The following is a 23,245-nucleotide window of genomic DNA, read 5'->3' on the forward strand; positions in this document are numbered from 1 at the left end:
AGTATGCATTCAGTGTATGAGATGAACAATTCCATTTCATTCCATCTCTCAAACCAAACACTAACCATTCCATTTATCGGAATTGCTCTTACTAAACTCGAGAAGGAAACCAACCCATTCTAGTGTAATGGAACCATGGCATTGCGTTCCACTTCATTCTCAAATCAAATATATTCTTAGTTGTTCGGCCTTTCATGCCTCACCAAGGTTGTATCTCGGCTACTACAAGACAGTAGGCAATCGCTAGATGGTCCAACCCTATTTGGGTTTCCTGGGAAGCGGCTTTTAGAAGCATAAAAACCAGGTTCTTTTTTTCATGTGTGTTTTCTGTGTAAGTTTTCAGTGGTTTTTGTATATGGGCTTCAGTTTTATGTGTTCCTTTACCAAATTTTTTATTTTCTGGCCTTCATAATTTTTCAATAATGTCTATGTTACTCATACACATTCTTTATACATCTGGAAACTTTTTTTGATACATGTAGAACATTTTTCCAAATACTGTTTGGCTCATGCTCGCTACACGTGAGCTATAGACGCGCCCTTTGGTCCTTCTACCCAAAATTGAACCACGCCATTCCTCGGAACCCTCTCGAGCTCGTGCGAGAGAGAAAAAATAGTCACGCTAAACTTATAAAAAACAAAATAAGATTCTTGGAGGGCGGACCTATATGTGGTATGGTAGTAAAATTCCTGGATATATGAGGTGCGGACCTATATGTGTTCCGGACAAAATAAGATTTAGAGCCATATATCGGACAATGATGTCTGGATGGGAAAACATGAATAATGTTCAGCCATTTGAACATGCAAAGGAAAAGATAAAGTGGGACCATTTTAACTCTAATCACAATGGTATAACCTATGAGCAAGTGTCTACATCCAAGTTATCAAATGCTATGTTTAGCTGCCTGGCATTTAGAGACCAGCCCAGTGTTGGAATGGAACTCTAATCCTCCTAAACACAAAACGGGGATGCTTTGTACTAGAATCAACAATGTAAAATAAACTAGACACTGAAACACAACAATCTCTCCACTCCTTTGTTTCGGGCCTTATACGGTGACGGCCACGTTACCTTTTTTTTAGGAGAACGAAAGCAAAGATGGGCCAACGAACGAATGTAGTTTGTCTGTTGGGCCTTGTACACAAAAGTAAACCACGTCATTCCTCCGAACCGTCTCGAGCTCGTGCGGGAGAAGGAACGAAGGCAAAAAAAAAAAAACAATATAGCGGCGGCACCGTTTTGCAGAGAAGCCCCTGGTTTGACCCTCTGCCGTCCCCACCCCGCACCCACGACGCCGGCGATGGCGGCGACGGTGCGGTTCGGGCTCCTGGTGGCGATGTTCCAGGCCATGACGCGGGACCGCACGTCCGCGAAGAAGCGGGGCCGCCTCCGCACGTTCCTCGACCGCGCCTACGGGGCCAGCGGCAGGGACGACTACTTCAGCGCGCTCCGCCTCATCCTCCCGTCCCTCGACCGCGAGCGCGGCTCCTACGGCCTCAAGGAGGCCGCCCTCGCCGCCGCCCTCGTCGAAGCGCTCGGCATCGCCAAGGACTCCCCCGACGCCGTCCGGCTCACCAACTGGCGCCGCGGCGGCGGCGGCCGCAACGCGGGCAACTTCTCCCTCGTAGCCGCCGAGGTACAGTCGGGACCATTTTTTCCCCACCATTCAGCATTGTCATTCTCGGTAATCACTACGTCGTTTCGCTGTCGATGGATTGCTGTGTGGGGTTCGATGGATTGTGCCAACTGATTGAATTGGGTAGGGTTTAGCCGTTGAGGATTAGAGGTTGACTTGGGGGTTTGACCTTTCAGCTGTGTGCTTGACATGATGTTTCTTCATATGCTTAGCAATGTACCACTGGCTATCGTCAGTGTGTTCTTGTGATTCGGGTGCACAACTTGTAACGAAAAATGGTCTAATGGCTCGAAAGTAGAAGGCTGGAAGCCTCATTGGTAGTTGTATGATGTCATTGGTTTGATACTATAAATGTGTAAAGAAACGCCGATGTAGTTCAAAACACATGTAGCTGAATTATTAAGATGCTGCTTGTTCTAGCAGCTTAACTTGCCTTTTTTTCAGGCCGCTTTTGACATAATTTCCTTTTTCTACTCAGGTGCTGCAGCGGAGACAAGGAATGACTTCTGGCGGATTGACAATAAAGGAGGTTAATGACGCACTCGATCGTCTATCTGCAAGTGATACTAGGTAGCTTATGAATCTATTTTTCTTCGAATTCGTGTATGACTGAAAGTCAGAAATCAGAAGTTCTTCCTCATTTTGTATAGGTCTGAGAAGGCTTCGGTTCTTTCAAGTCTGATCAAGAAAACCAATGCCCTTGAAATGAAGTGGCTTCTAATGATTATTATTAAAGGTGAACTTGTTCTCCACACTATCGTTTCTTTACACTTAATAATTTCATGCGCATTCCAACAGTACGTTTGAATTTCTTTTGATGTTTTCTGTACCATCATAGACTTGAAATTGGGGATCAGTGAGAAGAGCATATTCCATGAATTTCATCCTGACGCTGAGGACTTGTTCAATGTCACTTGTGACTTAAAATGGGTCTGTGAAAAGCTTAATGATCGAAGTCAAAGGCATAAACGTCAGGTGATTATACTGTTGCTTGTACTTTGTTTCTGACACATACTATTTATGGTTCAACGGTCAAAGTCTTGAAAATGTAGTATTATTTCATAGCTCTTACCTTTTGCTCTTTTGTCTATGCATGGAGTCATCTTTTGGATGGATAGGTCATTGAATGTCTTTCAGGCACACACAATTTCCTCATTACTTCTGTTACTCCTATGTTGTATGATCAGGATATAGAAGTCGGAAAGGCTGTGAGGCCTCAGCTAGCTATGAGAGTCGGTAACGCTTCATCTGCATGGAAGAAGGTATTTCCTTGTTTTTTCTAGCTCCTAGTTTGACACTGCATGTTGTAACTATTGCCAAGGAAATACCTTCTCTGTATTTCTCTTTGGCATCACCTGAATCTGCTTCGTCAAACTGCCACCTCCCTGTCTCCAGCTTCACGGCAAACCAGTGGTTGCTGAGTGCAAATTTGATGGTGACCGTATCCAAATTCATAAGCATGGGGAAGAGATTCATTTCTTCTCACGGTAAATTAAATTGTTCCTATTTACTTGCACATTCTTCTGAAACGTATATATTTGTTGAGTTGTTCTCATATTACAGAGAGCCTCATGTTGGCCCACTAATGTTTTCTGTATGTCAGGACCTTTCTTGATCATTCTGAATATACATCTGGGATGTCCAAATTTATTAAGGAAAATATCCTGGTTGACAGGTATTGTTTATTATTACTAAGCAGTAGTATCCTCTCTTTTGGGGGTACTGTAGCATTAATAAGAAATGATGCCAGACTTTGCATGAAAGAAGTCCATCTCAGGGCTTAGTCTTATCATAATAATCAAATGGACAAAAATTTTCCAGTGATTATTGGAACATGTAGTCAGTTTGTTGGTCTTATTTGGCTAGTTAGCTAGATAGACAAACCCGAATGTGCTGAGTTATTATGGGATCTTTGCCCCTTATATTATTTCCTTGACAATATAAGCTCTCTGTGGGAATGATATCAATGTTTTGTGTAGATTATTTCACAATACAACTTGGTCACTCATTCTTAACTCTGATATGAATTCAACTGAATCCTCAGGTGTATTTTGGATGGGGAGATGCTTGTTTGGGACACTGCGCTGAATCGGTTTGCTGAATTTGGCTCAAACCAGGAAATAGGTTTTTAAACTTTCATTGGAATTAGTAATGTTTTGCATGTTCTGTTGAATATTTTACAGTGAACTCAAACTATTTTATTCACAGCAAAGGCTGCTAGTGAGGGGCTGGAGACAAATCGACAGGTTTTATCATTAACTTGTTCACTATAGGTTCATTTTAGGTTCACCCTGGTATGGGCATATGGCAGTGCCTATCTAACTGAATTTACCTTTTTTCCCTTGCAGTTGTGCTGTATCCTTCACTTTTAACTGCTTCTTGCATCTTGCTTTCTGTATTGATACCTAACCGGCAAATTGGTAATGAAACACCTTTTGGGTGTCAGTGTCCTGAAAACACTAGGACAACTGTTTCTCGCTTGGGTAGACCTATATGCATTTAACACATGACCTTAAAATTATTTTCCTTTGGTTCACAAATACTTAATTATGACATTATTTCACCCTTCAGTTTTTCATATCACTTTTTCTTTTCATGCTGGCCATGTTTTGCTTGACGCTAGGAATGTGCAGATATTGCTTTTGACATTCTTTATTCTGGAGACACTAGTGTTATCCACCAAAGTTTGTCGGAGCGGCATGAAATTCTGCGGAAGGTTGTCAAACCTTTAAAGGGTCGTCTTGAGATTTTGGTCCCAACAGGTGGTCTAAACACCCATCGTCCCCCAGGTAGCTTCTGAAAGTTATATGCCGTCTCAACTTGACATCTGATTCAAATAAATTAATCTAGATGGCATCTTCAAAAAAATTTCCACAGGGGTGTTAACAGAACTGTCTTTTTTGCTTTGACATGTATTTTTTTAATCTTTACAAATTTATTTTCTGCAGTGCGTAACGAGCTTGATTTTTTTGCTATATCTCTTTTTTTTCCCTTTCAGTAATATATAACAGTAGTTATGCTTGCAAATTGTAGATGAACCATGCTGGTCCATTTTTGCTCCCAATATTGAAGACGTTGAGAAATTCTTCAAGGAGACTGTCGAAAACAGGTTTGTTTCCACTTCCTAAACACAAAACTACGTAGCAATCTGTTTGTAACACTAATAACTAAATGTGGTCTCATGATTTTTCAATCCATTGTTTGTGATTAGAGATGAGGGAATTGTACTAAAGGACCTTGATTCCAAATGGGAACCTGGTGATCGAACTGGAAAGTGGCTTAAACTAAAGCCTGATTATATACATGCTGGTGCTGATCTGGATGTTATTATTATAGGTCAGCATCATGATGCTTACTTGAAGTATTAACAGTAAACTTTTCCACCTGTTGATTGAGCGCAGTGATTGAGTGTATGTCCATTCCTTTATTTTTTAGGTGGATATTATGGATCAGGGCGTCGAGGAGGAGAGGTGTGTACATGTGCTTGTTTTGAATTTCACATACTTCTTTCACTGTTCTGGTTTCAACATTAACACTAGCTGAGGTGCAAAGTTTTGAATGTGTACTCTCTTGATTCTTACATAACAACTCATGACTTACCAATTGCAATTTTCTTGTAATGCTAAGACCATACTTAAATTATCTTTGTTCTTCCAAGTGGATGCTATGAAGGAATTCTGATCATTCGAAATCGATTTATAGGTTGCACAGTTTTTAGTTGGTCTTGCAGTGTCTTCAGATGATAATAGTCACCCCAAAAGGTAAGCAAACCTTTTCTCCTACAGTAGTTTGTGTACCTTTATATCTACCAATGTGGGGGAAAGTAGGAGGATATATGGTTAAGAGAGGGAATTCGGTTCTCCTAATACTATATTGACTTTCTTAATAGCTAAGTTCTGGTCTCAAAAGGAAAAAATAAGCAAGTAAAGAAATTATAGCATTTTGATCGTTCAGTTTTTCATGTTCTAATAGTTCTCAGTGTGTTTCTTACGAGCTTTTGATATGGTCAGATTGTCAAAGTTTGTGTTTCCTACCTTTATGTATTTTGCTATCCTTGCAAGATTTCTTTCATTTTGTCGAGTCGGTACCGGTCTCTCCGATGAAGAACTTGCCACTCTAGTCACGAAACTGAAGCCCCACTTTAGGTATATTTCTTTGTTTCTGCTGTTGCATTATTATTAGTTTAGTATGCTACATGTTTGAATTTATTTGTTAAGGCACCCCATTTCCGTCTCATGAATGGCTATTTTTTTAATCAGCAAAAGTGGGACCCCCCAAAAAACACCCAGATTTTATGAAGTAACAAACAATTCGAAGGAGCGGCCAGATGTTTGGATAGAAAGCACTGATAAGTAAGCTTTCTTTAATCGTTTGGGTTCTTGGCTTCTTACTAGCCAGCCTCAGCTGTAGTAAGCATCTGATCTGCTAAATTACGAATTGCAGGTCAGTCATACTATCTATAACAAGTGATATTCGAACAATCAAATCCGAGGTAATTCATTTTAAAGAATCGAATACTTGTTGTATTGCAGTCTTTAAAAAAGTTATGCTCAAGAAATATCTCTTCTTGTCCAATTTAGCCAATCACTGATTTGCTCTCCAATTGGTTCTTGACAATTGCTTCCGATATATTGAAGGTTTTTGCTGCCCCATACTGCTTGAGGTTCCCCCGCATTCAACGAGTGAGATATGATAAGCCATGGCACGAGTGCCTTGATGTGCAATGTAATTCTTTTTGCGCTTTTAATAATTTTGTTGTATCAATACCCTCATTTCAATTTGAATATCTCACAGTAAGGCACATTGCTTCTGATGCCATGCATATTAATTATATATCTGAAAGATGAACTCTGGAATATTGATCATTGCAGCATTTGTGGAGATCGTGCACTCAAGTAATGGGTCAATGCACAAGGCAGAAGATGATAAGAGTCTGAAAAACGACAACTTAAAGAACCCAAAAATAAACAAAAGGGGGGAGAAGAAGAATGTATCAATCATCCCTTCACATCTTATGAAGACTGACATATCAGGCTTAAAGGGCGAAACCCTGATATTTGCAAACACGATGTTCTGTATCCTTTTTTTTGGCATATATGCCACTACCTACACATTTGTGTAGAAGGTCGAGCAACCATATCTGCATTCTTTAAAAGCACACCATATATTCAGAATGGTACATTCCTTATCATACTTAGATTTTGTCAACACCCCTCCGTCATATAACCTCGACTATTTCCATAAACTGGTTGTGGAGAATGGAGGATCTTTCTCGATGAATCTTAATGACTCTGTTACTCACTGCATAGCAGCAGAGAAGAAAGGTATTCCACTTTTGTTGTGCAAGGCTACTTTTCCTTATCCTGGGTGCTGAGTAAGTTTGAGGCTATTTGCTGCACTCTCAGGTATCAAATATCAGGCGGCCATACGCCACGGAAGGATCATTCATTATTCCTGGATCTTGGACTGTTGCAAGCAAAAAATACTTCTTCGTTTGCAACCCAAGTTCGTCCTTTGCTTATATCACATATTCCTCTCTAATCTTTTTACCCAACATATTCTAATGCATTTCGCTGTGCAGGTATATCCTCTTTCTTGCAGATTTTGCTAGGCACAAATTTCCTGAAGAGATTGACTCGTACGCTGATTTTTACTACTGGGACATCGATGTTTCTGACCTGAAGCAGGTACAAAGCTTATTTTTGTATGCGGCAAATGCTTTATTGTTGCAATTTTCCAGAATCAAGATGTGTTACGGGGGTCTGAATTAATCATGCTACCAGCTATAGTATGGCTGGTGACATTGTTTATAGAAGAATGACGTAGACAGCAGGCTATGGAAGCTGTTGGCATTGTTTATAGAAGAACGATGACCTAGACACCAGGCACCAATACCATGAGTTGAACCCCGGTGGGTGGGTTCAGCGACAGAGCCACGTTAGGCTACCAGGGTGCACATGCATCAGGGCCCAACATCTTTTTCCTATCTCATGGGCTCTACACCAATTTGGTGTATCCTCCTTAGCCCCTGAGCTGTGCACCCTGGCCTTGTTTGGCCTTGAATCTAGATCAGCCCCTGGGTGGGTTGATGTTCACGTGGCCCCACAAACTGAGTGGTGCTCAGTTCTCTCAGTCAGTTATATCTATACTTACTACTATATAGTGTACCAATAATATGACATACGAGCCGTTGGATCTTTACAGTCGTACGGCTGTGATTGATTGATTTGAATTTGTGGAAACGTGGATTCACATGTGCCATTAGATGTGACAATCCTACGGCTAGTATCCCAGGGATTCGCGGTTGGGCACCACTCTCTTTCCATCAGCATGTGACGTGACGTTCGCTTCTGAACTTTCACGTGAGAACCAACTAGCTTCAGAGCAGGCCATGTGAAGTAAAAACGCCAGTGCATGCTAGAAGTATCTCGGGAAGTGTCGATGCAGAGGCTAGCTAGCAAGCAGTTTACCGTTCAACACATGGGAGGAATTAGAAAAGAGTAGTGTAAATGGCAACATTGCTTGGTTTTTAAAGAAATGTTCAAATAGAAAATTTAGATCTGGATTTTTAACATGATGTTAATTTATTTAAAACACCTTTGAGGTCGAGGACACGCAAGTGAAATAGAAATTATGAGTAAAATATGACTTTTTTAGAACAGAGTAAAATATGACTTGAAGGTGTGAAAAGGTGAATTAGTTACATTAAACTAATTGCCCTATATTTCATGTTTGCATTTAAAAAATTAGAAGATTTCAGAAACACACCAATAACATATCTTTTGGAAAAAAGTAAAGGTTTTGCCTAATGCATTCTTCATATAGAAAATTGTTAGTACTGTAGTGAAGAGACTACAGAAATATCCTTTTCAAGATTACATGACAAATTTACCAAAACATAGGTGCTCTAATTTAATGATTTAGTATTGTGACTATACATAATAATCTCACGTGCAAAGCACGTACAAATTACTAGTAGTAGAAGGTGTACATAGCCACATACTACAGTACACCCTGTAGCTGGCTGGAAGCTACATGGAAACCCCTCAACACGAGCCTTGGGATCAGATGAATCTGGAATAGGCTAGCTTTAAGGATATCTGAAGGCCAGTTATATGTACATTTTGTGAATAACGCCTCAAAGATAGAGAAATCACCATTGGATATCTCCTAGTTAGAGAAATCACCATTGGATATCTCCTAGTTAGAGAAATCATGTTGCAATATCCCTTTCAGACACATAAATCTTCGACATATTTCACCAATTTAAATCTCTTGATAATGTTCATCCAAAAACTTACCCAACGACCACTGTTGAAGTTTGGTTGACAGCACCCAAAGATAATAGTTTGGTTGACAGCACCCAAAGATAATTTTGCATTGTTACTTCGCCATAGAACTATGTATTGTTTGCATCCCCTGGCATTGCAATTTGTTGTTAAAGTTGTTTTAACACATAAAATTCTTAGCTTGTGCTAAGAAGGTTGCTCTGACTAGCGAGTGGCAGCGAAGGTGTTGCAGGCTGTCTTGAAATATTGCTGCCTTTTGCCCTTTTATAAGGGCTAGTTTAAGATTATAGTTTCAGTTCTTTCATTGACTTCTTGTTCAGATTTTCATCAACATGGACAAAGTTACTGTTGATCCAAGCATGGTACATCGGTACAAAAAGAAGTATTATGCAGATGAAAGATTCTGCTTCTTCCAGGGTTGCTGCGTTTACTTGTATCATGCACCTTTAGTGTAAGTCTCATTTACTGTCAAATATCATATTCCATGTAATGTCACTACTTATTTGTTTCTCCTTTTTTTTTTGTTCTCTTCCTGAAGGAATGAGGACTACAATGTAATATCTGATCTTGCACTAAAGAGGGTGAAGCAGGACCTTACAATGCATGGTGGTCAGTATTGCAGTAGCCTTGCTCCTGCCACACATTTGGTTATAGTTTCAGTTCTTCAGGTGTACAATTTTGACATATTGTACAAGAGGTGATGATTTAATGTTTTTTTGTGTATTATGTGAGTGACAGGGAATAGGAACAGTAATGAGTCTATTGTTTATGCAGCTTCTCTCCAGCTGAGAGGCGTTACCTACACGACAAAAGATTGCATGTTGTCAGTAACAAGTGGTTAGAAGATTCAGTGGAGAAACAAATGAAACTGCCTGAAACCGCCTACAACCTTAAACCAGATACATTAGAAGAAATACAAATCGAAAGGAGGTATATGTTGAATGTTAACATTTGAAGGTTCAGCGTATCCACCATTTCATCATCTATGAAAACAACTATTTACCTTTTGATTGTTATCGTGATGTTTTATTTCAGTGAGGAAATGGCCCAGCCCTCTAATGACAAGACTGCTAAAAATGAGGATGTTGAAATATCTCATGTTAAACATGCAAGGAAAAGGGGCAGGGCGGCCAGCGGTAGTTCGAAAACTGTACGGGCTGCTCCTAGGCCAGTCCGAACAACAAGGGCTAGAAGAGGAAATAAGCAGGCAAAAATAGATGATGGTGAACCTGAAGAAAACGGTCCTGGTGAAACAGGTCAAGATGATGAAAAGTTGAACACACATCACATCTCCAGGATGGAAGAAGATAACAGTGACAAGGACCAACGACCACCTCGAGCTGCTCCTAGACCAGTTCGAAGAACAAGTGCTAGAAGAGGAACCCGGCAAGCAAAAATAGACTATCGTGAATCTGACGAAAGCGGCCCTGGTGAAACAGGTGAAGATCAAAAGCTGGGCACAGATTCTGTCGTAAAGATGGAAGAAGATAGCCTGGATGAAGACCAAGGACCGCCAGCAGGTGCCCAGTTCATCACACTGGATGAGCGAGAGCCAAAAGTCGTCAAATTGAGTGCAGCAGAGGATACGACAACCAGTCCAAAGTTCGAAAGCAAAGGAACTTCTGAAAGAGCAGACGCTGGTGAAGGAACAAGCATGGCAGCCGAGAAGATAGAACAGATGGTGGATCCTCTGCATGCGATGCTTCTCGACATGATACCGTCGCTTAGGGAAGACGCAAGCAGCGCTCCCCCAGCCAAAGTTGAGCACGATCCGCCGCGTGTGAGAAGTTCCACGTAACAGGGCTCCGGTGCCTGAGACAGGAGGCTCTGCATCCAATCCCATGGCTCCGGCACCGCGTGCAGGAAGTTCGTCATACAGTGCGGGGGTTCCAGCCCCAGATCCAAACCCCGTGGCTCCGAAGAAGAAAAAGGTGAGCTACAAAGATCTGGCCGACGAGTTTCTGAAAGATTGGTGAGAATGCTTCGCCTCTTTGGGCTCGGGGTAGCATGTATGCAGCACGTCTTTTTTCACCGTTTCCACGGTCCTGTAAATATGACAGATGCTTGTAACTATCAACCCTGTCCGAATCATCGCCCTAATTATCTTGTGCCTTGAGGAGTGAGGTGCCTGAAAAAACTGATGCTGGACCAAACTGTGATGGCTTGCAGCACTCGTTGGCTTGCAAAGTGTGTCCCGTAGTCGCGTCGGTAGCCTGGTTCGGCCCTATGGCTGGGTTGGTTTTCCGTCAGGCGTCGACGCGTCCATTGCCCATGCCGTCGTGCGCTTCAGCCGGCGGCGAATTACAGAACAGCTTGCGCACCAGGACGGCCCGTCTGTCCAGGTCTCAGATGAGGCCTCGTGTAGCGGAAGGCGCACGACGCGACACCACGGGCTCGCGGTGGGCGTGACGGGTGGTCGGCAGCACTGGGAAAGAAACGCACACGATGTGTGACGGGTGGACCACATTGAAACTTGACGTGCCAACGGCCTCCGTGTCGGCAACACTGGACACGTCCAGTTTTTTTTTTTTTTTTGAGGGAAGTATTTTTTTTAAAGGGTCCTCTGGTTGCTGTCCTAGTCAACCCACCGTGAGACAAGACAAGGAGCGACAGTATCCGTGTCACTGACAAGCCGGTCTCCTCGCGCCCCAGCGTCCCAGGAAGGCGGGAGCCAAGCGCCGCACGCCGTGGCACTCACTGACCGTATGGCCCCCACGACCTGCGGCCCCAGCTGCCATTCTATACGCCATGAATATTCGCGAGTAACTGGCCCGTCCCCATCCGAGCTTTTCCTCCTCACCTGTCGTCTCCCTCGGCTTCTTTCCATCCGTCACCCCCTCTCTCTGTCTCACTGGTTTTCTCCACTCCCCCCAACCTTCATGTCAGCCCCCTTCTCCTTGACCAAAAATCCAGCCCCTTTCTATTTCTGGAGGCGTCGGCGATGACATTCAAGCAGGTCTTCTGCGCCCTGCGAGAGGTCTTCCCACAGGTATGGATTGGTCCGGCTGGCTGGCTCCACAAGATTTGTTCATGTTTTTGTTTGTAAATACCTCAAGGTCAATTTCTTCTATAATATAGTCCTATTTAGCAGAAATAAAATAAAAATTGGAGTAATTCATCTAGCTTACACGCGAAGATTCTATTTGGAGAATCTTCTTTTCTCTCCTCCTCCGCATTTTTTTTTTGCTCTATCTCCTACAAGGCACCACCATATGGGTTGCCGACAAACTGTTTGATGAAATCTATTAATTGGGCAATTCAAAAAAAATCCATTAATAGGCTCCCGGGAGCATTTCAGTTTTTCTTAGGGGGAGACAAATTTCCGGTTTAGGCCAATAAAGGATAATTGAATACTATTAAGAAAAAATGCTCTGCTCAGTGTGTATCATATATGGAAGGAACATCAGTAGTAGGCCTGCAGATAGTGATCTAAACGATTTTATATTTCTTTACAGAGGGAGTAATTATAGGGAAATACAGTAAAAGATAGTGACAGAAGTAGCAAGGAGTCAACAACCAAGTAAAATGTCGAAGCATCAAGTCATTTACGCTGACATTATTCAACCTTTCCAAAAAATAAATATAAAATGCTGACATTTCATTGTGCAGCCCTGCTGGATTACTGATTTCCCTGTCAACCAATGCCAAACATGATTTACTTCGTCCTGGAGACTGGATTCATTAACATGAACATGAACGTGAACCACCTCAAATATCTTGTACTGTATTTATGCAACCAATTCTAACATATGTGCAACTGTACATCGAGATAAAGAAAACACGGCATATTTAAGGTTATTTTTTTCCTTTGTATTCGTGTTACAGGTTGATCTTCGAATATTGAAGGCTGTAGCCAGTCAGTATTCCTCTGATGTCGATGCAGCTGTTGGATTTGTTCTTTCCGATGTCATTCCAGCAGTAAGCGAACCTACCGAAACAGTTTTCACACTCCAAGATGTTGATTATGCAGAACACGGACCTGCTGATTGTAAGTAATTTTGTGCACTGTGTTTGCACCCTTTTTTTCATTCCTGTTGTTTGTTTTCACCCATTACGTGGAAATACTTGTAGCAATAAAAAAAAAGCAATCAAATATGTGCATCTGCTAGTTGTTTATTCAATGGGGCCTTCAGTCTCATGCTTGTTTGTTTTCAAATGTTAGGCAGGAAGTCTAACTTACACTCTGGAGGGATATCATTGGTGGATCTAGTAGGAGCTAAAGAGGATGCCAGTGCCCTATTCGCTACGTCAGCTGAGAGCAGTGGCACTGTTGGTGAATGTGATCCATTTTCAGATTATGATGGACCATTCCAGAGTAACAACACAGTAGAAAAATGTTCCCAGATCGAGGATAAGGTGGTGATAAATGAAACAAGAATTCCTACAACAGTAATGAACAGCCTTCTTCAGGAGCATTATGCTCTGCTTGGATCGTCATCGACATCTGCAACGGAGCCACATATGATAGAGTATGAGCAGTCTGATTCAGGAGGATGTAATGATCATTGTGCAGCTGAAAAAGATGAAGTGACTCCAGAGACTGAAATAGGCAACCACAAGCATTATAATGATAATTATGAGCTATCAGATTTGCTTGCCTCTTCTGGGAATATGTTGCCATTATTTATGGAGAGCCCTTCAGATTGTGCAGTGAAACATGGAGGGCAAGTGCCTCTGAAACTTTCTGATGAGGTAAGTAAACATGATTTCGCCAAGTCAGGAGATAACTGTTACTTGGAAACCTTACTTGCGAATTTTCACTCAAAGGAAGGCAAACAGACATCAAAGAACTTGCCAAATGCTCCAACTGTCCATACGCTCTCCAACCCAAAGGATAATAATGACTTACAAGTTCTGTTTGAAAACAAAGATAATGCTGGAGAAGAGTTGGGTGCACTCTGTACTGCAGAAAATACCCCTGAACTCCACAAGTCAGCAAATGATGGCAACTTCTACAATTTATTTGGCGATCTATGCACAGTTGACGAGACAACAAAAGCACCTTTGAATTTTACCGAGGAGAAAAATGAGCAGTCTTTTGTTAAGCTAGACGACCAACACAAACTATTTGACTTATTTGCCTCATCCAAAATCATCGACAATTCATTACAAGCCTTTCAAGAAAAGGGTGGTTCCGAGACAGTTCATAATGAGGAGCTACCTTCAATACATCTCAATTTCAATCATCGTGGAACATTTACTAGTACGTGCAATTTCGATGGTGATAAGCACTACTCCTTATGCCCGATGGTTGAGCTTGATGCAGATCAGCCTAATGAAGAATGGGTGATGCCTGGTGCAGATAAAAGTGAGGGATTTCTCGATAACTCCACTCAGTCATTTCATATCACTGAAATAAACAAGAATATTTCTGATATCACTAAAAGCAAGGTAACTGTTGCACGACTAGGCTTTCTCCTTGGAAACAATATTTTTAATCCTACCTGCCAATAAATCACTTTAAAAGCTCAGTAAATTTTTTCGTATTCTTACATGCTTATTAGTCTCAGGCCAGGTGTTTTTTATATCAGTTTGATATTAATATATTACCCTTTATGAAAAAACATGCTTATTAGTCTAAAAATACGGTACAAAGCTAAGTCAATGGGATTGCTTTTGATTCAACCCTTACTCTTAATTGTGGAATCACAAATTATCAGTTATCTAGTTATGTTTATGTAAACTGTGAAGTTTAATCTTATTTCAGTCATTGGTATGCATGCAGCTAGTTATTTCTCTTTTTCCTCACTTGAAAGCATTAAGATAATACACTGAAACAAATTGAGAAACATATGGGTCCTGCTTTATGTCCTGATTTGGATTGCGTGCCACTGATAGACTAATTAGTTTATAGAGTAGTCTTGCTTGTGGGTATAATATCTCGTGGTAGTTATTGGCCAGGATGTTTTGGTCTCTTCTTTTTTAGCCGAGATTAATTTTTCTTGATGATGTAATAAACTCTGTTATAAGTGTGTCTGCATGCATCTAAGATGCAGAGGCCGGGGTTAAAAAGCTTCCATTAAACAAAGGGCAGCCCGGTGCATGTAGCTCCCGCTTGCGCAGGGTCTGGGGAAGGGTAGCTTCCATTGTTTATTGATTTTTTTGCTTTGTTTAAGGCCTGAATTTTCCAAGTTAGTCAGTGGTAAGCCAAGATTTTGCATGCCAACACTTGTCAAATTATGGTACCGAATTTTGTAATAAAATTTAAATTATTCTGTAATATACATAAGGTAATTTCGTTAAATATGTAGAACACAATAATTTGATCATGAATTTTGTAGAAAAATCACATAAAGCTCATTGCAGGAATTATTGAGCTGTTTGTATGAATCAACAATCATGAAGATGAAAGAGGTTGAGCTTCAGGAGGAAAAGTCTCGACTAGCAAAACAAAATGCTGACAAGGCACATCAAAATTTTCTTGCCATGGCAGAGCACTTTAATCACCTCATTGAGAATTCCAAAGAGTCAAATGATAAGGTACCATTTATTAATGCTTTGGTATCTTCATATGTATTGAAAATGAGGCTTACTATTCATTCATTCCTAAATAGCAAGCTCAAGTAGTGTGCGAAGAAAATTGTTCGTTGGTGGCTCTAACTCAGGACCTTCAGTCTAAGCTTACCAAATTGGCTGCTCAAAGAAATGAAGTGCTTACAGCTGTTCAGGAGGTAACAACAGCTAAACTTTTTTTTTTCTGATGAACAACAGCTAAACTTAATTAAGAGCAAAATGCCAATAGAATAATATTGAACAAGGATGCTGTTATTTTGTGAGTAAGAAATTGATAGTAATGCTTTATGTTCATACCCACTACGATTGCGCAGATTAAATTTCAACAAGATGCACGTCTAGCAACTTCGCTGGAGGAAGAGGCTACAGCAATGGAGCAAATTATCCAAGAAGATAAATTAGCTCTATTGGTACGTAAAGAGAAGGAAGCTACAATGGGGAGCATAATGGAGGAGTCAAGAAAGCTCCAAAAGGAAGCCGAAGAGAACATTTTGGTAATAGGCAAAATTAGTTTGTAGATTTTGCAGTTTCTTTCACACACACACTCTTCTTGCATACCTTGTATTAATGGATTCAAAATTTTCTCGTTGCAGCTGAGAGAACAATTGTTGGACCGGGGTCACATCATTGATATCATGCAGTATGTTACACTCTCCCATTCATATAGGCTTGCTGCTCATTCATACATGCATTTATTTGACCAGTGTTAGTGTGTATAATTTCAAAATGAGGCTCTACCATACTATGTCGTGTGCATCCTTTTGTTTTGGAGTCTATCTCGATAGGAGGGTGGGTGCACTCCCCCACCACCCAACTCTTCAGCCAAAACTTTGGTGACTCGTGTCTTCTTCGTAGTGAAAAATCTAGTTACCAACCTTGCCTTTCCATCTGGTAGCTGACTACCAATCTTTATTGGACAAAACTGGTAACAAGTTTGTGGCTGGTGAGCGGGATGATCATCAAAGGAGGGTGGCTCGTCATGGTGAAAACGATTCTGCCCGCGATTCCATCCACACCATGATGGCAACTGAGATGCCCATGTGGCTTCTTGAGGCCATCGATAAGTGCCTGCTCGAGGCCATCGATAAGTGGTTGCACAAGTTCTTCTGAACCGATCACCTCGACGCTAATGGTGCCAACTGCTCAGTAGCATGGTACGATGACTGCAGGCCGGTCGAGCTGGGGGGCCTCGGCATCAAGAACCTGTAGAAAAGGAGCTTGGTGCTGCATGTGAGATAGCCTTTTTTTTTAGCATAACAGTGGGGAATTCCCCAGTGCATTTTTTATATTGTTAATATAAACCAATACTACATGATTAACAAGTGTCAAACAAAGTAAAGAAAAAAACAGAGCTAAAAAGGAGAAAACTCCTAACTAGTGAAGATTACTAAGCCATGCTTTGAATTGAGCTGCACACTGGCTTCTAGCTCTTTGGCCACCATAGTTAGCTCTTGTATTATCGATACAACCTCCGAATATGAATGCCCTTGTTTTACTTTTGTAGAGGAGAAATATCAAGCATCCTCGCCCGTGTAAGCAAGCTTAAATCAGCCCTGGTGACAACTAGCAGCTCAGCTAATTCTTCCCACAAGGATGACTGTAAGAGTGCGTCAGTTGACACAGACCGGCCTTTGGGGAACGATGACAGAAATGATCTGCCTCATAGGAGCCATGCTAAGGACCATACCACATCTTCGGATGACGACGACAACGAATGGGAGGTGCTAGAAGCAAATTAAGCCTAGAGTGGTTCAGTTCACTGTTCAAATATGTCTTGGTCAATAAGAGGGCAGCAGCATCTTGGCTCGCCCAAAATGTATGTGCCAAGCAGCAGAATGTACAGCCCCAAACTGCTACTGTTGGAAGTGAACCTCCAAACTATGCAGGTGTTTGGCTCTCGTGCTTTGTAAATATACAGATATGGAGATGGACATATATCAGTATTTACTGTTGTAATTAAACTTGGTTGTAATCTATCTGTCATGTAAATAAACATGAAATTATGTGCCTATGTTTGTACAGAATCAAATCATATATATTGGCAAATAATATGATTGCAATGTATGCATGTTATATTCCTGGCAAAGTGCGGATGACAAGTACAGAAGGAGGCGGATTGCTACAGCTATGGGACATGTCAGAGACTATTCGGAAAAAGGGTGAGACAATTGCGAAGTTGACTCAGGATGACAAAGGACGACGGTGAAATTCCTTCAAGTTTCAGATAGACAGTCAAGAAAGAGTGGTGATGTTGAGTTCATGTAACTCTTATATGTGGCGTCCAATTTGTCAGTTGTTCACTTACACGCAAATTAGTGATTAGTGTGTGATGGCGTTGAACGGATACTCCGGAAGTTGGGAGCACAAATTAGAGTAACGAGGAACTTAATTTTTTGCTTGAGTGTTGACTACGAAGAAGACAAGAAGGGACTAGTAGTTATACGGAGTCTGGGAATAGCAACGGTGCTCATGGTATAATCTCAAGTCCAATATACATGGAGGTTCGATGCATGGATGAATCCAAGGGGATGAAGAATATTCGCAAAAGTTGAGTTTGTTGGAGTTGTGTCGAATATTATTGTACAAGGTAGTGTATAGTGTTGGGAAACATAGTAGAAAACAAAAAAAAAATCACCCTACGATCATCCAGGAACAATATGAAGATGCATAACAGGTTGTGATCAATGATCGTTACCAACTCCCGGAGTGCAGCGAAAGTAGATGAGTCCGTGTAGATCGTACTTGAAGTCCCTCGAACATCGATGATGATCCCGCGAACCGCCCTCGAACGATCCCTTGAATGTAAGACCGAAAGCACGACCCCTCTACTTGGTTGCAAGCGTACGGTCTTCACGATCTGGCAGCGCTTCACCATCCAGAGCTAATCGTTGTCGGAGAACTAGAGGGAATATATTAGAATGACACGGGGCTTCTAATTATGAGGATTAGAGGTGGCTCGGGCTAGCTCTAATTAGTCAACTAGGACCAACAAGAAGTAGAACTAGATCAACTAGAGGAGGCTCCAAAACTTGTATATCCATAGGATGGAAATCCCCTAGTATATATAGGTTAGAGGGGAGGGAGAGGGCGACCACCAAGGGGGGAAAGTCCCCTTTGGGGCGCCGTCCTAGGAGAGGGAGTAGGACTCCCTCCCTAGTCCAATTTAGCGGGGGCAACTCCTCTTGGGCCCTTTGTTACTTGTGAGCTGCGTTGGGACTTCCCTGAAGAGGAGGGGATGATGCAGTACAATAAAGATAAGTATTCTCCTCAGTTATGAAACCAAGGTTATCAATCCAGTAGGAGAACCAAGCAACACTATGTAAACAATACCCGCACATAAGATAACAAATCCTCGCACCCAACGTGAATAAGGGGCTGTCAATCCCTTGACGGTCAATTGCAAGATTAAATTGTATGGTGATAGATAAATAGATTGCACAAAATATAAAATAAAATAAAATAAAGAAAAATTGCAGCAAGTAACTTTAGGATTTTTTTACACGATAAAAGATAGACCCGGGGGCCGTAGTTTTCACTAGAGGCTTCTCTCGAGAAAATAGCACACAGTGGGTAGACAAATACTGTTGGGCAATTGATAGAAAAGCAAAGAATTATGACAATATTCAAGGCAATGATCATGTACATAGGCATCACGTCCAAGATTAGTAGACCGAAACGATTCTGCATCTACTACTGTAACTCTACACATCGACGACTATCCAACATGCATCTAATGTATTAAGTTCATGAGAAAATTGAGTAATGCCTTAGGCAAGATGACATGATGTAGACAAGATAAACTCACGTATGAATAAACCCCATCTTTTTACCCTTAATAGCAACGATCGAACCCATTACAAAGTACCTCTTCCCATGGCAAGATAAATCAATCTAGTTCGACAAACCAAACCAATAAATCTTAGAAGAAATGCGAAGCTATAACAATCTTGCATAAAATAGTTCAGAGAAAACTCAAACAATATTCATGGATAGATCTGATCATAAACTCACAATTCATCGGATCAAAACAAACACACCACATAAAAGAATTACATCGGATAGAACTCCAAGAACATCAATGAGAAAATTGTATTGAAGAACGTTGAGAGAGAAGAAGCCATCTAGCTACTAACTATGGACCCGTAGGTCTGTGGTAAACTACTCACGCATCATCGGAGGGGAGGCAAGGTTGATGTAGAGCCCCTCCATGATTGAATCCCCCTCCATCAAAGTTCTAAAAAAGGCCCGAGATGGGATCTCTCAAGAACAGAGGCTTGCGGCAGCGTAAAAAGTATTTCGTGGACTCCCTGGTAGGTTTTCCGATTTTTGGGAATTTATTGAGGCGGAGTTAGGTCAAATGGAGGCTTGTGGGCCCCACTATCTACCAGGGCACACCCCAGGCCCCTAGCGCGCCCTGGTGCCTAGTGGGCCACTGCTTTGTCTTCTCATCCCCTCCTAAAGCTTCCAGGGTCTCTTATCGCCATAAAAAATCTCCAAAAAGTTTCGTGGCATTTGGACTTCGTTTGGTACTGATATTTTGCAAAGTCAAAAACAAGAAAAAACAGCAACTGGCACTGGGCACTAAGTTAGTAGGTTAGTCCCAAAAAATGATATGAATTTGCTTGTAAATGTATACAAAACATCCTAGATTGATACTATAATAGCATGGAACAATAAAAAATTTATAGATACGTTGGAGACGTATCACCCTTGTGGCCCAAGTAGCCTTCCACCTCTTGGTATTTTAAGGCCCGTTGGTATTTAAATTAAATATAAAATGTTCTAAACACTTCTAGACCATTACATATATATAACTTAACATCCCCGGAAACATTTTCCACCTATATATAATTAATCGATAATACCCGGTATTACCTGGTATTCACCGAAACCCTTCCGATGACCGCGAAATGCTTCTGGAACCTCTCAGAACTATTGCAGATATTGACGAAATAATTCCACAAATATATTCTCATCACTCCCATCCCACTAACACTCAGTAGATCGTGATTACCTTAATCTTGTGACCCTGTAGGTTCGGTAAACCATAGACATGAACGAAACCCCTTCGTTCAATGACCGATAGGGGAACCGTGGACATCCATATCGGTCCCTATGATTACACAAATGATATTCGAGTTAACCTTTGGTTATCATGTGATGTTCCATTTTCTTCATGATACTTTACAAAACCCGGTGTGCATCGGTATCCTCCTCAGTCATCACTATGCTCACTATATAGTTGCTCATGTTACTAGTTTTGTTCTTCTTTCTCATTAACGTATTCCAACATCCTCGTGACGTAGTCACTTGTGTCTGGCCAGACGATGATGGATGCCCTCACACCGAGAGGACCCTAAGAATATCTCTGCATCATCGGAGGAGCAAATCCCACTCTCAAGTTGTCTGGTCACTTGTCAAACTTTCCAGTGTGCCTGAAAGTTGTCGTTATGATCACCTTGTTATAGATGACGTTTGAGCAACCCCAAAGCCCATCGTCTAGTAGGAAGTGACCCGAGACACTCTCATGGTATGAGGAAGTAAAACACATGCTAACACTCTGTGTTGTAACATATGATTTCAGACGATATAATCACATAGCATAACAGACAAGTATTGGGTCGATTCAATATGCTTGTTCTTCTAACTCATACCCTCAATGTTGTTTTAGGACTATGGTTACACTTAACGATATCCTAAGATCCGGAAAACATGATCACCAACAACACTTGAGCTAGTCTTAGAGACGAGACTGAGAACCTATTGTTAATTGTTTATCATTTCACACGTGCTTATGAGTTTTCCACTAAATCACATATTCTAGGATCATAATAGTTATAACATGAAATATAAACTCTTAATTATGAATAAATAATATAATAATACAATATTATTTCCTCTAGGGCATATTTCCAATAGTCTCCCACTTGCACTAGAGTCAATAATCTAGCTGCATGGTTTTGCAAACACCTATGGGTAATTTGGTGTTGCTCATGCTTTGCTTGTAGTAGAGCCTTTGTCATTTGTTTTGACATATTCAAAACTCAGTAATATTTGTGTCAGTCTTGTCTATTTTCAGGATCTCAATCCATTTTTCTTTGAGCTATAACATTTTATTCAAAATAAAATATCATTTAGACTCATTGCACTTAGAATCACATCAACTATATCAAGACTCTTCTTGACTATACATTGTAATCATAATTCAGATTCACCCATTCATATCAAGATTCTTATTGACTGGCCATATTCATAAAATAATGCTTATGGGTTTATTACAACTTTTGTAATATCCAATTATATCAAGACATTTCTTGATTATTGGATCTAACATTCATATCAAGACTTTTCTTGATTGTCTATATTCATAATGTCTATGGGTTTCTTTTACAACTTTTGTAATATCCAATTATATCAAGACATTTCTTGATTATTGGATCTTACCCATTTATATCAAGACTCTTCTTGATTGGCCATACTCATAATATAGTGTTAATGGGTTTCTTACAACTTTTGTAACATCCAATTATATCAAGACATTTCTTGATTCAGACAACATTGAAACATCTAATGTTTTCAAAACAAGAATTATCATTATAGAATCAACAATATTGTTCATAAAACGATTTTATCATAGCCCTAATTGTATCAATCATGAAGTTGATATTCATATATTCTCAATAATGAACTTTCTAACTTCATATGCTCAAAATAATACATTTATTCTTTTGAGATCCTTGATATCTGTTACTAACACTTAGTAAAAATCTTGGCCCTTTCATATATATTATAACTATCAAGATGAATTTCTTTCATCTAGTCAATCTTATTAATTGATTCTCATAAGCATCTAGTTATATGATACCGAGAGAAACAATTTCTCTATTTAAACCTTTTAAACCTTTGTCATAATATATAAATCTTTTAGCTCAATCAGACATACTAATCTATTTTCATTGATTATTTTATGTCCAATATCTTGCTTTGCTTTTGATGAAAACTTGTTTCAAAAACTATTTTGTTTTGTGCTAAGAAGCTTATATATTATTTTTGTTCCATAATATGTCATGTACATATGGGATCAGAAATACTATATAGCTCCCACTGAGTTATATATATACACACAAAGTAATTTTATCATTTTGACAGGATCAAAATCTCAATACCAGCTCACTTGTTATAATCTTCAAAAAAAAAAAACTCTTTTGAAGTTTGCACTTTTATCTGGTATCCTGAGGATTTTAAAACTTTTCTAGTTGTATCATTTATACATCCTTTCCTTTTAGGAAACTTCTTTTAATATCCATTTCCTTAAAAACTCTTTGAAGTATTAACCAAGTTCTAAACTTGTTTATTATTATTTATGAAAAATTACAATTAAGTTCTAAACTTAATTGTATATAGTTTTTTCATTCAAGTGTGCATGGCTATGAGCCATTCCTTTGAGCTGGGCGCAACTATTGCTTTCTTGTAGTATGCTAGTTCATCTTATTTCCAAGATGAATATCTCATTGTAAAATTTCAAAAATTCAACAATATTCCCGATTAACCTGTTACAAGTTTTAGAATTTCTACATACAATGTACTAATCTACGGTTATTTTGCATGCAAACTATGAGAAAAATAATTTCCGGTTTGTTAATTTCTGCTTATCACCGTCAAAGATTCAATAACCCTTTCTAAGCTGTAATATCCTCCCACTTATTTCTTTGACAAGAAAACCTTTTCTTGAAAAAGTGTCCATCTGTATCAAACATTTTGCCTTTTGAACATTTCAATGGAGGAACCCAAATCATTTTATTT

The 23,245-nt window shown here is 40.2% G+C and overlaps 2 protein-coding genes across 5 annotated transcripts; both read left to right on the top strand.

Annotated features, from left to right (window-relative positions):
* The first annotated feature begins 1,225 nt into the window (after window positions 1-1,225).
* Window positions 1,226-11,104, top strand: LOC123046521 (putative DNA ligase 4). The gene is made up of 27 exons (XM_044469917.1): window positions 1,226-1,640; window positions 2,119-2,210; window positions 2,291-2,376; window positions 2,479-2,615; window positions 2,828-2,902; window positions 3,036-3,127; window positions 3,244-3,315; window positions 3,685-3,764; window positions 3,849-3,886; window positions 3,989-3,995; window positions 4,274-4,429; window positions 4,674-4,749; window positions 4,852-4,976; window positions 5,076-5,110; window positions 5,343-5,401; window positions 5,702-5,785; window positions 5,900-5,992; window positions 6,084-6,132; window positions 6,278-6,365; window positions 6,512-6,715; window positions 6,839-6,964; window positions 7,046-7,145; window positions 7,222-7,327; window positions 9,250-9,380; window positions 9,468-9,626; window positions 9,704-9,859; window positions 9,965-11,104. The coding sequence occupies exons 1-27, from the start codon at window positions 1,305-1,307 to the stop codon at window positions 10,725-10,727; spliced, it is 3,525 nt and encodes a 1,174-aa protein (XP_044325852.1). The 5' UTR covers window positions 1,226-1,304; the 3' UTR covers window positions 10,728-11,104.
* Window positions 11,105-11,692: 588 nt separating this feature from the next.
* On the top strand, window positions 11,693-17,521 carry LOC123046522 (uncharacterized). 4 transcript variants are annotated; one of them, XM_044469920.1, is made up of 10 exons: window positions 11,782-11,918; window positions 12,539-12,648; window positions 12,755-12,917; window positions 13,092-14,132; window positions 14,232-14,320; window positions 15,236-15,409; window positions 15,484-15,600; window positions 15,757-15,936; window positions 16,036-16,082; window positions 16,947-17,521. In XM_044469920.1, exons 2-10 carry the CDS (start codon window positions 12,571-12,573, stop codon window positions 17,179-17,181), a joined length of 2,124 nt encoding a protein of 707 aa, XP_044325855.1. In that variant the 5' UTR covers window positions 11,782-11,918; window positions 12,539-12,570; the 3' UTR covers window positions 17,182-17,521. The 4 variants fall into 4 exon arrangements, with proteins under 4 accessions (XP_044325856.1, XP_044325854.1, XP_044325855.1 ...); XM_044469921.1 differs by lacking the exon at window positions 12,539-12,648 and having other exon boundaries at window positions 11,693-11,918; XM_044469918.1 differs by having other exon boundaries at window positions 11,784-11,918; window positions 13,092-14,320.
* Window positions 17,522-23,245: the final 5,724 nt, after the last annotated feature.

Source organism: Triticum aestivum, chromosome 2B (genome assembly GCF_018294505.1).
Source record: "Triticum aestivum cultivar Chinese Spring chromosome 2B, IWGSC CS RefSeq v2.1, whole genome shotgun sequence".
Classification (NCBI taxonomy): Eukaryota; Viridiplantae; Streptophyta; class Magnoliopsida; order Poales; family Poaceae; genus Triticum; species Triticum aestivum.